The sequence below is a fragment of the Aptenodytes forsteri genome, unplaced genomic scaffold (assembly GCF_000699145.1).
Source record: "Aptenodytes forsteri isolate BGI_AS27 unplaced genomic scaffold, ASM69914v1 Scaffold9, whole genome shotgun sequence".
NCBI lineage: Eukaryota > Metazoa > Chordata > Aves > Sphenisciformes > Spheniscidae > Aptenodytes > Aptenodytes forsteri.
In genome coordinates this window covers 7,495,530-7,509,644 of record NW_008796217.1, presented here as the reverse complement: position 1 = coordinate 7,509,644, position 14,115 = coordinate 7,495,530, and the positions used below count along the sequence as shown (strand labels likewise).

The 14,115-nt window shown below is 35.8% G+C and overlaps 1 protein-coding gene across 1 annotated transcript in view; it reads right to left on the bottom strand.

Annotated features, from left to right (window-relative positions):
- Positions 1 to 10,374, bottom strand: part of STT3B (STT3B, catalytic subunit of the oligosaccharyltransferase complex) — a 32,012-nt gene extending 21,638 nt beyond the window's left edge. The window contains exons 1-4 of the mRNA XM_009288632.1: positions 10,333 to 10,374; positions 8,268 to 8,555; positions 6,482 to 6,547; positions 2,419 to 2,518 (exon numbers count right to left, since the gene is read on the bottom strand). Of these exons, the coding sequence (XP_009286907.1) occupies positions 2,419 to 2,518; positions 6,482 to 6,547; positions 8,268 to 8,540 (439 nt within the window). The 5' untranslated portion in view covers positions 8,541 to 8,555; positions 10,333 to 10,374. The remainder of the gene's footprint in view (positions 1 to 2,418; positions 2,519 to 6,481; positions 6,548 to 8,267; positions 8,556 to 10,332) is intronic.
- Between the last annotated feature and the right edge of the window lie 3,741 nt (positions 10,375 to 14,115).

Here is a 14,115-nt window from a genome sequence, read left to right as displayed (position 1 = left end):
CTCGGTAACAGTAAAATGGATGCAGATTTTAGTAGCTACTGTCAGCTGACAATAGTTTACGAAAGTTTTAGCCACCCATTGGCAGGTTAAGAATTACGGGACTGCTGCAGGCACACTAGCAATTGCGTATCACAGAAACTCCAAAAATATCTTTATTCTCCCTACTTCAATGAGCTTTTGTAAACTCTTCTCCCTATCTGAATAGTTTGGAGGTGAAGCACACTTTAATTTCCTCCTAGAAGTGCTTGAACATTCTTACCTGTTTTACAAAAACATCCTGTTAAACAAACCTAGAAATCACATACTAATGCGAGACGTACAGACTTCTCTGTGTGTAAGGCTTCCCATGAAAGCTTAAACTAAGGCAGCAGTTGCAATGAAACAGCAATCACATTTTCATTCTGACAACTCTGCTCAAGTACATCTCCCTCACAGCTGAAGGGCAATAACATCTCAAAACACCGTAGCTATCTGCAAAACAAACGTCTGCCAAAACCTTTAATTCATATGAACCTGCAATACTATTTTCCCCAGGTGAGTTCAAAGACTAGTTCATTGAAAGCTGAAAAAGCGAGAGTACTTATTCTTTATTGTTTCTGGTTACCGCATTGCTTCAGGATTCTATAATTAGTAGATTTAATTTTCTCTTGCCTAACTTATAGAAATTGGAAAATGAAAATATTCAATAAAATAATTCTAAAAGCAAAACAAGATAAATTACTTTCCCCGTAAATTATGAAGAAGTAGGTAATGAAGAAGTTAAGTAATACTAACATTAAAAATTAAAGCTGGGTTAGAGCTTTTTTTTGTTTTTTTAAAAGAATTTTCATTTCTGAATTACATAAATAGATTAACAAAGAAGCACGAAACCAATATTTATAGTTTTGGTAACAAAAATACAAAGCTGAACTTGAATAAATTGTGTGAATATTATAGTATATAATGGTTCAAATATATCTGTAAATATAGGCATTTCTCTAGCAGGCACTAAAAGAAAGCATTAAAATAATTAAAGATACAAAAGATAAAACAGTATTAAAATGGGTAACAAAAAAATATTTATAAATACAAAACATCCTGTGATATTACACTTCAATTCATACTATGTTCTCAAACTATCTATTGTAAAGATTTCACCTTACGGAGTCAAAAACGTTCTAGCTAACTTATAAACCTCTGAATACCCGAATTGCTTATTATTTATTTCATTCACGCACCTACACCATGGCCAACTGATTTAACTCATAAAGTCTCTGTAAAAACAGTTTACAGAGTATTTAAACATCAGGCAAATAAATGAAAAAGTTAGTCTCCTAAGATCACTATTCCCACATTCCTGAAACTGGAAGGAAGGCTGACCCATTAACCCAATAAAATCTTAAAGATTCAGGTGGAGTGGTGTCCTGGTTTCGGCAGGGATGGAGTTAATTTCCTTCCTAGTAGCTGGTACAGTGCTGTGTTTTGGATTTAGGGTGAGAACAATGTTGATAACACACCAATGTTTTAGTTGTTGCTAGGTAGTGCTTACACTAGTCAAGGACTTTTCAGCTTCCCATGCTCTACTGACTGAACAGGCTGGAGGTGCACAAGGAGTGATGGCGTTTTTCTTCCCAAGTAACCGTTAGGCGTGATGGAGGCCTGCTTTCCTGGAGATGCTGAACACCTTGTCTTCCCAAGTAACCGTTAGGCGTGATGGAGCCCTGCTTTCCTGGAGATGGCTGAACACCTGCCTGCCCATGGGAAGTAGTGAATGAATTCCTTGTTTTGCTTTGCTTGCGTGCGCAGCTTTTGCTTTACCTATTAAACTGTCTTTATCTCAACCCACGAGTTTTCTCTCTCTTACCCTTCTGATTCTCTCCCCCATCCCACCTGGGGGGAGTGAGCAAGCTCACTTGTTGCCGGCTGAGGTTAAACCACAGCAAGTAGACAGACTCTTACACTACTTTTTAGTCCAGATTATATAAAACATACATGGCTGCTTAAAATTCCCTATGTCTTTTCTCATATATGTCACAATATACTATATGTTTGCATAATTTCTGCTGCACAACTTGTTTAACATACTAGGAAAAGACAAAAATATGAAACATTATTACAGACACGCATAATATATATATGAAATATATTAAAAGGATTCTACAAATATCAAACCATCCGATTACTTTTTTTTTTCACTGCACTAGAAAGGAGAAAACTAATTAGCAGCTACATATATGAAAGTTTGGAAGTGTGAGTATGTTTTAACTCCTTATTTCCATGTTGTAGAAAATAACTGACTATAATCAGTAATCAAATTTAAAAAATGCAACCTAATATGCAATAATTCCCAATCCAATTGATACAAAATGCATCAGTATAATTAATTTCAGATCTCACAATTCAGCATTTGAAAATGACTGTTCAATGAACAAAACTTACCAATGTAGACCCTCCTGCTGTATCTCTGCATCAGCAACAGAACAAACACATGCAGTGGAATAAGGTTGATGATGAAAACATAACCACCCCATGCAGACACCTGTGAGAAATGGAATAGGAAATTAGATCTGAAAATATCTGATAATTCTTAGGATAGCCAATGCTGGGTTTATACATCCTGATGGTCTAACAAGAAAACACAAACCCCATCTAGACAAGCAGTCAGAACTACTAGTAATACCATCAGAATCTTTCTCAATATTTGTAATAAAAAAAAGAAAAAAAAAACCAACAAAACCCCCACATATCAAAGCATTAAAAGACTTTTGAAATGGGCTGGTGGATTTCCAAGGCTACCCTTCCTATATCTCCTCCTCCTCCCAAGCGAACCTGGTCACGCTGGCAAACAAGAATGTGATGCTGGGGGCTTTTCCCCATGGTGAAGGCTGCAGCACAAGGCAGCGGTAGGAGTCCCACGTAGGATCCAAAATTTTCCTTTGACATACAAATTTAGCATCATGCTCTGCACTTTTTGGTGAGGACAGGGAACAGTATCTCCAGCCAGAGAGAAGAAAGGGAGCAAGGTACACCTACGGGAGCAGAACTCCTGGAGCAGAGCAGCCAATGCACGTTGCAGTGTAAGGAAAGAAACAAAAGGAAGGGGGTGAATGCACAGGGCTGAGCACTGTGGAATGGTGTACAACATCATCATGGATATTGTGAACCTGTAGTAACAGCAGCACTTGAGAAGCACTGATATGATGTACTTAGAACTGAAACACTACAATGTTATCAAGATATCACTGATTTCTGGTTTAGATAAAGATTTAATGAGCTATCGTTACAATGTGTTATCTAAATTTCTAATGTTGACTAGACAATCTGTATTTTAACACATGTCCTCTTGTCAAATTACAGTCTAGACTTCTCCCATATGTACCATGCCAACCCTAGATCTTCATTTTTAGAATGCAGTAGCTAATGTGGTTTTCACTCTAATTGTACTTTAGGGCTTAGATTCATGTAGATATTTTTAAAGCCCTAGAATCCAAAAAGAAACCCAAATGACTATATTCTATAGAACAGATTCTAAAGTAAGGATGAGGCCAAGTGCTGTTTTTTGATACTAATACTACAAACCCCAGTGTTTCAAAACTTGGGGCAACTGATTCAGACAATGTGAAACAAGTAGAATAGGAATCTAAATTTTCTAGAAACTCGTTTCAGATTATCATGATCCTATTGCCAAATCACTAGCATGAAGTATTATGGTTTACACAGGCAAGTTTATTTAATCGGAGAAAATATTATATGAAGACAGGTAAGACAGAATAGAATGAGAACAAATGTGCAATTAGGACACTGTCATATTTAGGGAAAGGTTTGAATGATGCAGGTAGCAGACAGTTTGTATGGACTAGAATCCAAAAAGAAACCCAAATGACTATATTCTATAGAACAGATTCTAAAGTAAGGATGAGGCCAAGTGCTGTTTTTTGATACTAATACTACAAACCCCAGTGTTTCAAAACTTGGGGCAACTGATTCAGACAATGTGAAACAAGTAGAATAGGAATCTAAATTTTCTAGAAACTCGTTTCAGATTATCATGATCCTATTGCCAAATCACTAGCATGAAGTATTATGGTTTACACAGGCAAGTTTATTTAATCGGAGAAAATATTATATGAAGACAGGTAAGACAGAATAGAATGAGAACAAATGTGCAATTAGGACACTGTCATATTTAGGGAAAGGTTTGAATGATGCAGGTAGCAGACAGTTTGTATGGATCAGAAACATGCATCTCTAATTATCAAAATATTAAACTAAATCTAAGCACTGAAGATTGTACTGAATTGAAGATGCACTTTGGAACTTTTCAAACAAAACTGAGGCATCCTCATAGACTGGCAAAAGAGTGGAAACATGCTATTTATTACTCCTACAAGGATTGCTTCAATGTAAAGCTTAGCTTTTTATAATGAGGAGGTAAAATAAAGCAATCTGAAGCAGAAGTTGCTGAAGTTAAATAAATGCCAAAAATATAAATGCAAGAAAAAACCCTTCTCCTTATGGAACACAATGTGATGCTATGAGTCAAACTACCACAGTGAGTTAGATATATATTTTAAGCAGATTTAGGTATCAAGAAAGGTTTCTGTCAGTCCATGCAATATCCACTTCTCTTTCAAGGAGCTGTTCCCCAAACTCCCCATGCAAGGACTGACTCTTACTACCTCAAAATTGTGATTTGATTTAATTTTCAACTTACATTGAAAACATAACTAATTCCATCAGAGAAGGACAAATGAATACTCTATAACGAATAGTACAATTATGCTTTGTCCTAAAAATTTACCTAAGCAAAACGTCTAGAAGGGCATGTTAACAAAACTCTTTCCCAAAGGGAAATACAATACATAGAAAGCCATCACCAGGGATAAAGTAGGTACACTCTGTAAGCAATAAAATTCTATCATCTAATCACTGAGGCTAAGCTATGGACAAATCTTAACCTTTCACTAGTTGACAGCACTTGAAAAGAAAATAAAAGAAAAAACATTAATTTACATTCAAGGATTGAATGTCATGACGATGAAATCGATTCCGTATGCTTTGTCACCATGCACACTCTAGTTCACACCCCCTCCCTCTCATACAATCCCACAAACCAAGACACTAGTCAGACTAAGATGGGAAGAACTTGTTATTGTGTGATTTTTCAGCAGTAAAATTGCAAAAGTATTGTATTTGTTCTCTGCATATTTATGATGAGCACTTTTAAAGGATCTTGCCAATAAATTGGCACAATATACAAAAGACTATGGTATATAAATATAACAATTCAAAAACTTACTTGCCTGATTTTTACTGCACATAAGTCTATACCAAACCTACAGGATGTGTAATGCTATGTAAACAGCAATACTATGTATAAAGAAGTGGCTGTTTATTTAATGACTTGGCAAGAAGGAGAAGAAATGGGGGAGGAAATAAACGTACTCTTAACAGGAGATACCTATCCTCTTTGGTGACATATACAGGGCTATTATTTGCTGTATTAACAGCAAAAATCTCCCAGAAAACCCAATGAACATTAAAGCTAGAGGAAATCTAAGCAGCAACCAGATAAGCTCTGAATTAACTTTGTACTTTAAATTAAGCTATGCAAAACAGTTAGTAAGTTCCTTTTTCTTGCAAGCCTAGTTACCTGACTGTAGAAAAGCAATATTTGAGACCCCAATCTTAACTGACACCAAGCAATTAGCCTGACTGTCCCACCACTGGCTATTTTGAGGCTAATTTATTTTTCATAGATCCACAAAAAAAACCCCAACCAACCAACTTTATCAGTTAGGGGAAAAAAAGGTCTTTGAGTCATACAGGAAAATTCTTCAAGTCTAAGGTTTTAGAAGATAGAGGAGGGGGGAAACCAATTCCCTCCATTTTGCTATTAGTTTTATCTCCTCAATTTTTCTACTGTTTTTCCCCTCTGTTAGCCCTTAGGAACACCTCTGCAATAGCCTCCATTTTCATAGATCAAGAATGAAAAGGGACTTTATGATTGTTTAATCTGACATCGAATTAATTCAGCAGTTCTGGTAGTAAGCTTTACTTTATGGCGTAATTATACCCCCCAAAATAGCTTTCAAAGTTATATAAATGTAACTTTGTCCATAAATTTTTAATATTATTGCATTTTAGTAATAATGACACACAGACACATGAATATGAAAATTTCACCTTAATTCACCTGCACCAAAACAAAAATCCCACTGAATCAGAGTACTTATTCACAGCATGGGATAAATTTGTAAGTAAAGTTATTACACTTAAAAGTTTTTCCAAAAATTGTTTTCATTGTGTTTATTTAAATACTTTAAATTTCAAAACATTTATTATGTCTTTTTACTCACATGTTTAAGGTTTTAATAGTAATATAAAGCAATAATCTTATATTATGGCTCCAACAAAGATCTCCTCCTTCTGTTCTTCATCAACATACAGATTATGTAAGCTCTACTCAGATAGTTTAGCTTTATATACATAAAAGGCTTACCATGTAAAAGTAGGATAGACAGCAGCAGATCGTCCAAAAGACCGACCCCGTTTTCACAGACTTCACCTTTAAAAATAATCAAGTATTTATGAAAGACAAACAAATACTGGACAATATTCCAAAATTACATTCCAAAACAACTGTCAAGAGAACTTCTTTAGCACATACCAAATTATATTTGTATGCTTCTGAACTGATGTCCATAAAACCAAACCACAAGTGCAATTCATCCACACACAAAACAGCTTATACCTATCTGTCTCGTTAAAGCAGAGGCAGGATGCAATGCAACTCTCTGCTTCATGATGTGAAGTAGAAAAGCAGTTGCAACACCTCTGTGCTACTTTCTCTGAGACATTACACCACTTTATAATTCTAAGTGTGGACTATCCATGCCTTACTTTGGCTGGCATCAGATCCAGCTCTGCAATTATAGATAAAAGAGCTATTCTGTAATTTTGAAAAACTCACTTAAGGTTAATGAGAGCATCCAGATACTACTAAAAGTTTGGCAGGATCCATAAACTGGCCCAGGTGTATGATTTTGTCCAAAACTGATGGTGGTGATTGTGGTGTGGGAAAATAGGAATGAAAAATCGACATTAAAGCAAGCTAGAAAGCTATCTATAAAATATATTTGATTCACACATAATTCTACAAAAGTTCATGCAAACATTATTGCACTATGCAGTTTGGCTAAATATGAGTTCCATAAGAACAGATAACTGCTATCATGTCTCAGTTATAAAGTAACAATGTAGGTTGATTCTATTATTGTTATCAAACACAGTACACCTTTACAGCTGCAGTTTATTCTAAGTCCAGATTTTTAAAAACTGCATTTAAGTAACACCAGTCACTCAGTCATGAAAAACTTGAATTCCCTTCCATTATACTCCTACCAACAATATCCCGAGTTTGAAATATTCTGAAACTAAAGAACTTGTGAGCGTACATCTGCTTATGAAAAGTAGAACTCTTGACAAAAGCATGGGAAAAGCTGTAATGACCATGTACATACACGGAGACACTCAAAATGAAAAAGTATGTGCGTTCAAGGAACGCACAAGGCACAGTACCATACAGTGTCTATGCTGAATTAACAACATAGCTATGCTATTTGTGATATTTCCAAAATAGATGTAACAGTCCAGAAAAACTGCAGCTTGCCTAAACTCCTTCATACGGAACTGCATTACAGATGCAATTCTACATGCAGATTAAGGAGTGACAGACAAGCTGCACTAGCAAGTAGGCTTATTAGAAGACATCAGACTATTTTTTTTAAGCATGCAAGCAATATTAATATCTTGCTCTGGACAGCTTTGGGTATTTAATTTGGATGCTCAAGTCAAAGTCTAGACCCTCCATAAAGTCAACAGCTTCTCCAGAAGACAATTCAAAGCACTTTATATTCAGAGTCTATTGCTTTTCACCAGCTAAATAAGCAGGCTAAAGTTTGACGCTCACATAATACTAATACCTCCAAAGTGAAAAACAGAAACAATCCTTAAATTTATAGGCTCATCATCATTATTATTTTTACTACTACTGCAGGACACACATACTTCAGTTGAACAGTACTTTTACATAGCAAACTAAAGAGCATGATTATGGAGTGGTTCAGATCATGTGACTTCTCAGTACTTGCCTGATCAAGAGCCAAGGGGAAGAGGGATGTGAGGAAGGAAAATAAGAATTCAATGGATTCTCAGAAAAATCAGTCATTTGGTTGGGGGAGGAACCAAAAAACCTTTCCAAAGCAAAAGACTCAGCAATTACTTACCCATAAATAGTATGTGAACTGCAGTGCAAAAATAGCTATGCCTTCATTGTCAAATGATCCTGCTACCGATCGGGATATGTAACCTGGAACTATGGCAATAAAACAGGCAGCTAAAAGCCCTGCTCCCTGGTTCCACAGTTCTCTGGTGAGCAGGAAAGTAGAAATAGCTGTAAGGCCGCTAAAAACTGGTGCTAGGAACACACATACATCTCTTATATGGACTGTCACGTTAAGCATATTTAAAATCCAATGTATAAGGCCTGCTGTCACCATCAGTCCTGGGTATACCTAAAAGGAGGGGAAAAAAAAAACCCACTAGGTTACTGCAGAAAACGATCATGGTAAGGTTATCTGCATATAATTTGCAATGAAACAGTCATTTCTTAAGCTGATATAAGCAGGCAGCAGGTAAAGCTAATGGAATTATTTTAATACTACTTTAATCATGTTTTGACAACACCGCTGAATACCAGAGGTTCTTTAAATTTTATCCAAATGCTAACAATTACATATAATCCATTTTGTAAATGAATAAGCAGCATACAGATAATATCCTATCTTGCCTGACATTTATCATATAATGAGAAGAATCCATTGTTAAGGTATGGAAGCAGAAGCTAAAGTTTGCAAGAGAATTTCAAGCCAGCTAACAGCTTTAAGAAAAAAATCAACCCAAAAACCCTAAGACAACAAGAAGAAACCTAACATTTCCCAACCCTAGCCATTTTCGTCCAAAATATACCATGCCACGCTTTCACTTCTTGTTACCCATGGAGAAAGAAAATGTGCATCAACATTTTTTTTTTTAAGCTGAAAAGCTGACAGTCTGTTGAGTATTATATATTTACAAGACATCTGTAAACATCTTTGGATATGAAGGATTAAAATGAAGTCCTATAAAATTGAATTAAGATGTCCTCCAGGAAAGGTAGCATAGACTTACACAAATCTATTGAACCCATCATAGCACATTGGAGAACATTAAAATATTCTTAATAGGAATTCTACCCTCCCACATTTATCAACATGAGAAAAATCATGATGTACTAGAAAAGTTAATATTGACTTCAGCTGCCTTAGTTTCTTTTGAAAGCTAAGAAGGGCATTGCACTAAATTAAATTAACAGATGACAGAATGTTCCCCTGCATATATCCTTGAAAGCTGGTTTTCAAGATAAACTATTAAAACATAATATACCACGTGACTTGCAAAATAATGTATGCAATCAACATTTCAATTCTATTTCCTAAGGGTTTTTACTTCATATAAGACAGGTATGGAAAAAACACATATGTATGTTACATAAAAAGAGTCTCAAGTATCTCTAAGATACTAAAACAAATGGTGATCTAATTGTTACAAAAAAATTCATAAATGCATTTACATGGTATGTATTCTAATTAAAAAGTTTTAATGCACTTTCACACATTAAGTAACACACGGCTGTGTTACTTCATGTTATTAAAGCTATTCTACTAATAAACGGTATTTGTATTCTGATTTGATAATAGTTTCCTACACCTTTCCTGTCTTGTAACTTGCATGGACACCAATCTTTTACCTACTCCTGATGCTTCATACAGACACAGGTGTCCCACTGATTTAATTTCAAAAGGTCTTTTCCCAGTGAAATCCTAACATTTTCCATACACACATGAAGTCCAGGCAAAATATAGCATTGGATTAAAACTTGTGCCTTAAGAGATTTAGATAACTATTTTTCAAAAAAAATATTTTTTCTTCTTTTTTTCATTTCATGTACCAGAATTATGAGATTCATAATACCCTTAATTATTACTATTAGTAGTTTGTGTGTAAGGATGTAAAACTCAGTTCTCTATTTCTCGTTCACAGTATGCTGTTGGATAAAGACTAAAGCATGTTGACTTACTGTCTTTAGTTCCTGCAGCTAAAAATTAAAAACATCCTGCTATTTCCTCTGCAACAATTTGACAATTAAAAGCATATTTTATTAATATTCTCCTTTTATCAATGTCAAATTTGTACTGGAAGTTCAAAAAAAAAACCTTACTGCAAAGTCATCTTTATTATTACAATACTTACAGTTCCACCTACTATTCTTCCCAGTGGATACCATGCTCTTAAGTCATCTGTTTTCTAAGACCTAGAAAGTAATTAAACTTTAGCATCTCATCTAGTATACAAGTACAATGGTCCTCTCTAAACCTATAGAGTTTTAAAGTAAATTAGTAAGCTCTCAGTTACTAACCACTATATTTTCTTCATTTCTACAGTCAGTGCATATACACAGATGAAATGTTACAGTTTTGGGGGTTTTCTTTTGGCAAACATTAAAAAGTTTTCTATCACTCTGGCAAACACGCCCGTCATTTTCTGCATTCCTTCTTAAAGCTAGTTTTCAAATGTAGTCTATCAACCAATTATTTACCACATCCAGAATACCACTTAAGCAGAATTAAGATCATGGAAGAATCAATGCAAAACTCCCATTCTGAGACAGGATAGCTAGGAAGAATCAATGCAAGACTCCCATTCTGAGACAGGATAGCTACCCAGTACCTCTGCTGCTGCTCTATTTCATGTAACATTGAGAGGGGATGTAATAACATGCAACAAAGGGAATCAGTCTATTTGTTCACACTATCAAACTAAAGGCCTTGACATATTCCCTTCTTTCAATCAGTAAGAATCTACACAACGTAGATTCTACGTAGATGAAGAAGTGTCACCTTCAAAGTTTGTACATTCTCTGCTGCAGAAAATTCCTTGTAGAACAAAAGCCCTCCCATGCATACCTTCAGTTCAGTCTTCCACAATGCCCATATACCATCGATGGGTTGCCATCGAGGCATTAATCTTCCACTTTTCTGGCATGTAATTTTTCCAGCTTCTCAAACTTCAGATAGCAAAACCTTTCAACTACTACAAAGTCCATTAATTCTTCAAATTAGAATATCAGATATCAGGCTGCTGTGAGAACAACTACAGCGCATGTTACCCCAAACTCCAACGCTTTCATCATCATTCAAAAGCCAAACTAACAAGGCTACAGGTATTGATGCTGTAAAGTTTTGTAAAGAAAGTTTAGGCTTAGAAAAGCCTGGGTGAACACCACTTCTGAAACAAGCAACATCTACAAACCCAACCCTCCTAATAGATATTCTAATTGGAAAGTATATAACAATGTGAAATTCATTAGTTAAAGAAGTATTAAAGATTACATTCATTAGTTAAGTAGAAGTTCAGATGACTAAATGGAATACCGTAACAGACAACAGGTTAGATGAGCAAACCACCATGAAAGACTTCCAAAGACAGTATTCAAGACTAGAAAAGCTTATGTGTATTTTTCATTTTGTCTATTTTATGAAAGTATCCACTTACATCAGTAACATGCACCACTTCTAACACAAATTTTAAAACTACATCAAATTCTTTTGTGTATCTAGGATTCCCAAAATATCACAGGTTTACTTTGAACTAATTCATTTCAACAGAATAAAGCTAATGTCATTCAAGACTAAGACCCATCAAATTCCTACTTGTTTAATCAGTACAAGTCTAATATCTGAAGTACAGCCACACAGAGGTCATGAGCAGATTTCTTCATCTACACAGTGAAAGAAGAAAAAGAATTGAAATTCAGGTACAGGTGTCAGCAAACTTGCATGTTTCCACTGACTGAACTACCACAGCATCAGTCAAGTGACATTAAAAATAAGTAAATAAAAAATAGAGTGCAGTATTTTCAGGAACACTCTCTTACATGTTAAATAAGCAGTTATATAGGATACGTTAACTGATAAAACTGTGGACTTTCAGAAGGAGTCACGTTTATATAAGAAAATTCACACAAACATCAGTCATTCTGACCCAGAAATCTTTGTATCAAACAGCAATGTGACATTTGTTTATAATAAGCCTGCAACTATTCCCATTTGACTAGATTTCTAAATATTTATTAATTCTTCAGTTCTGAACTGTCAACTATAATGTGATTTATGAAATGCTTTACCTGTAAAATTAGCCTCTTACTTAGTATAGCAAGGCCTATCGTTAATTTGTTTAGTGCCAAGTGCCTGCAGTACGGTATGAGACAAAGCAGGAATTCCATGTTGCACAGGACGCATACAATCCTGCCAGCTATGGACCGGACTTAAAACACACTGAAAACCCAGCCAATGTTGTTATCCTAGAACTTTAAAAAGGAAACAAGAAAGATATTTACTAACATTTTTAAATCATGACTCAAACTCACAGAAGCTACAAAAATATGACTAATGTTTACTTTTAGAGCATTAAAAGATTAGTTAATCAAATGAAATAGGCAAGAAAAATACATATTGACATTCTCCTCGTTTTGAACTAGTAAAGCTTTGTAACTGACTTCAGAAGGATGCGAACAACTGTCTTGTGCTTTGGCAGCATCCCATTAAGTCTTTAATAAGAATGAATTACCACCCAAAATCGAAATGCAACATAACAGCATTCTACTTCTACCACTTAAGAGGTAAGAATTCAATCTTCCCTCCTAATATATTTTTGGATAGATACAAATCTATTAACCCCTTCTTTCAAAAAGCGATTTATTCTTTTGCCACAAATGAAAGCATGCAGAGACAGCTGGGCGTATCTTTACAGAGAAATTATTAGCAATACTATAGGGACATTAATTTTTCACTGTGAGAAGACCTATAGGTGAGAACAAGAAATAACCTTCTGACCACAGAAACCTAAAAGAAGTATTCAGAAGCTTAACTACAGCACCTCACTTTGACTTTAAAAAAAAAAAAAAAGGTGCTCATTTCACCTCCCACTAGGTAACCTGCAAACAAAAATAAGTTAAAATGTAAATATAAACATATGCATACATAAGGAGAAGCTTGATGAGTAATGCTGTGTATCAAAGCCAGCTTCAGGCATTGACAAAGTGGCAGCAACGGGCAGTGCACGAGACAACAGTATGGTCTAGCAAACATATGATGCCAGTAATATGCTCTGATACCACTTACCCACTTCATAGCACTCTACTCCTTTAGGGACAAGCCTGAACCTTGTAAAACTGTTTCCCTTTTGGCCAGAATGAAGAAAGCCACTAACAAACAGTGAGTATCGCAAACCATAGTCACACAACCTTCTTACTATCTTGGTACTTTTCAAACTGTGTTTGAAATGCAGCACAGCGGTATGGTATTTCTACAGCAGTGTTGTCATGGTATCTACAACTATCTGCAGGTTTCACAGGGGTGTAAAACAGCCCCAGGAAATACCAGAAAAAGTGCCGCCGTCACCTATGCCCGCATCCTGGAGATTTAGGGGCTGCAACTGAGGAATCAGAACAGAGGCAAGAACAGTCAGTGCTGGGTAGGGGCTGCACTTCAGGCTTGGGTGTCACTGTTCCACTTCAGGCTTGGGTGTCACTGCCTTCCCCAGTTCTTCTATCTCCAGCAGCAGCAAGAAGAGGTGATATTTAGGGTTTTTATCCACCCTCTTTCTGACTGGCTAGACATTAGCTAAGGAGAGACAGGAACTGGAGTACGCTGCTGGTTACAGTGATTAAATAGGATGCAGTACTATGTGACAGGACCAGACTGAAGGAAAGGATCCCTTTTCTCCCACCCTCAACCCTCACACCCATCTCATCTCGAGGTATGGGAACTGTTCACCCATCTCCCAAGATTCCCTCTCATCCTCCCTCATCCCTTTGAGGCAAGTCAATTTGAGACAGACCTGAGAAGAATAAAGAAAAAAATTATGTGAAGCACATGCCTAATTAAGAACTTAGCTTGAAAGACTGAGATGAATATTCAGGTTCTCAGTCCATGTTGTGAAGAAGATACACACTTGCTAACATTCTAGAAAGAA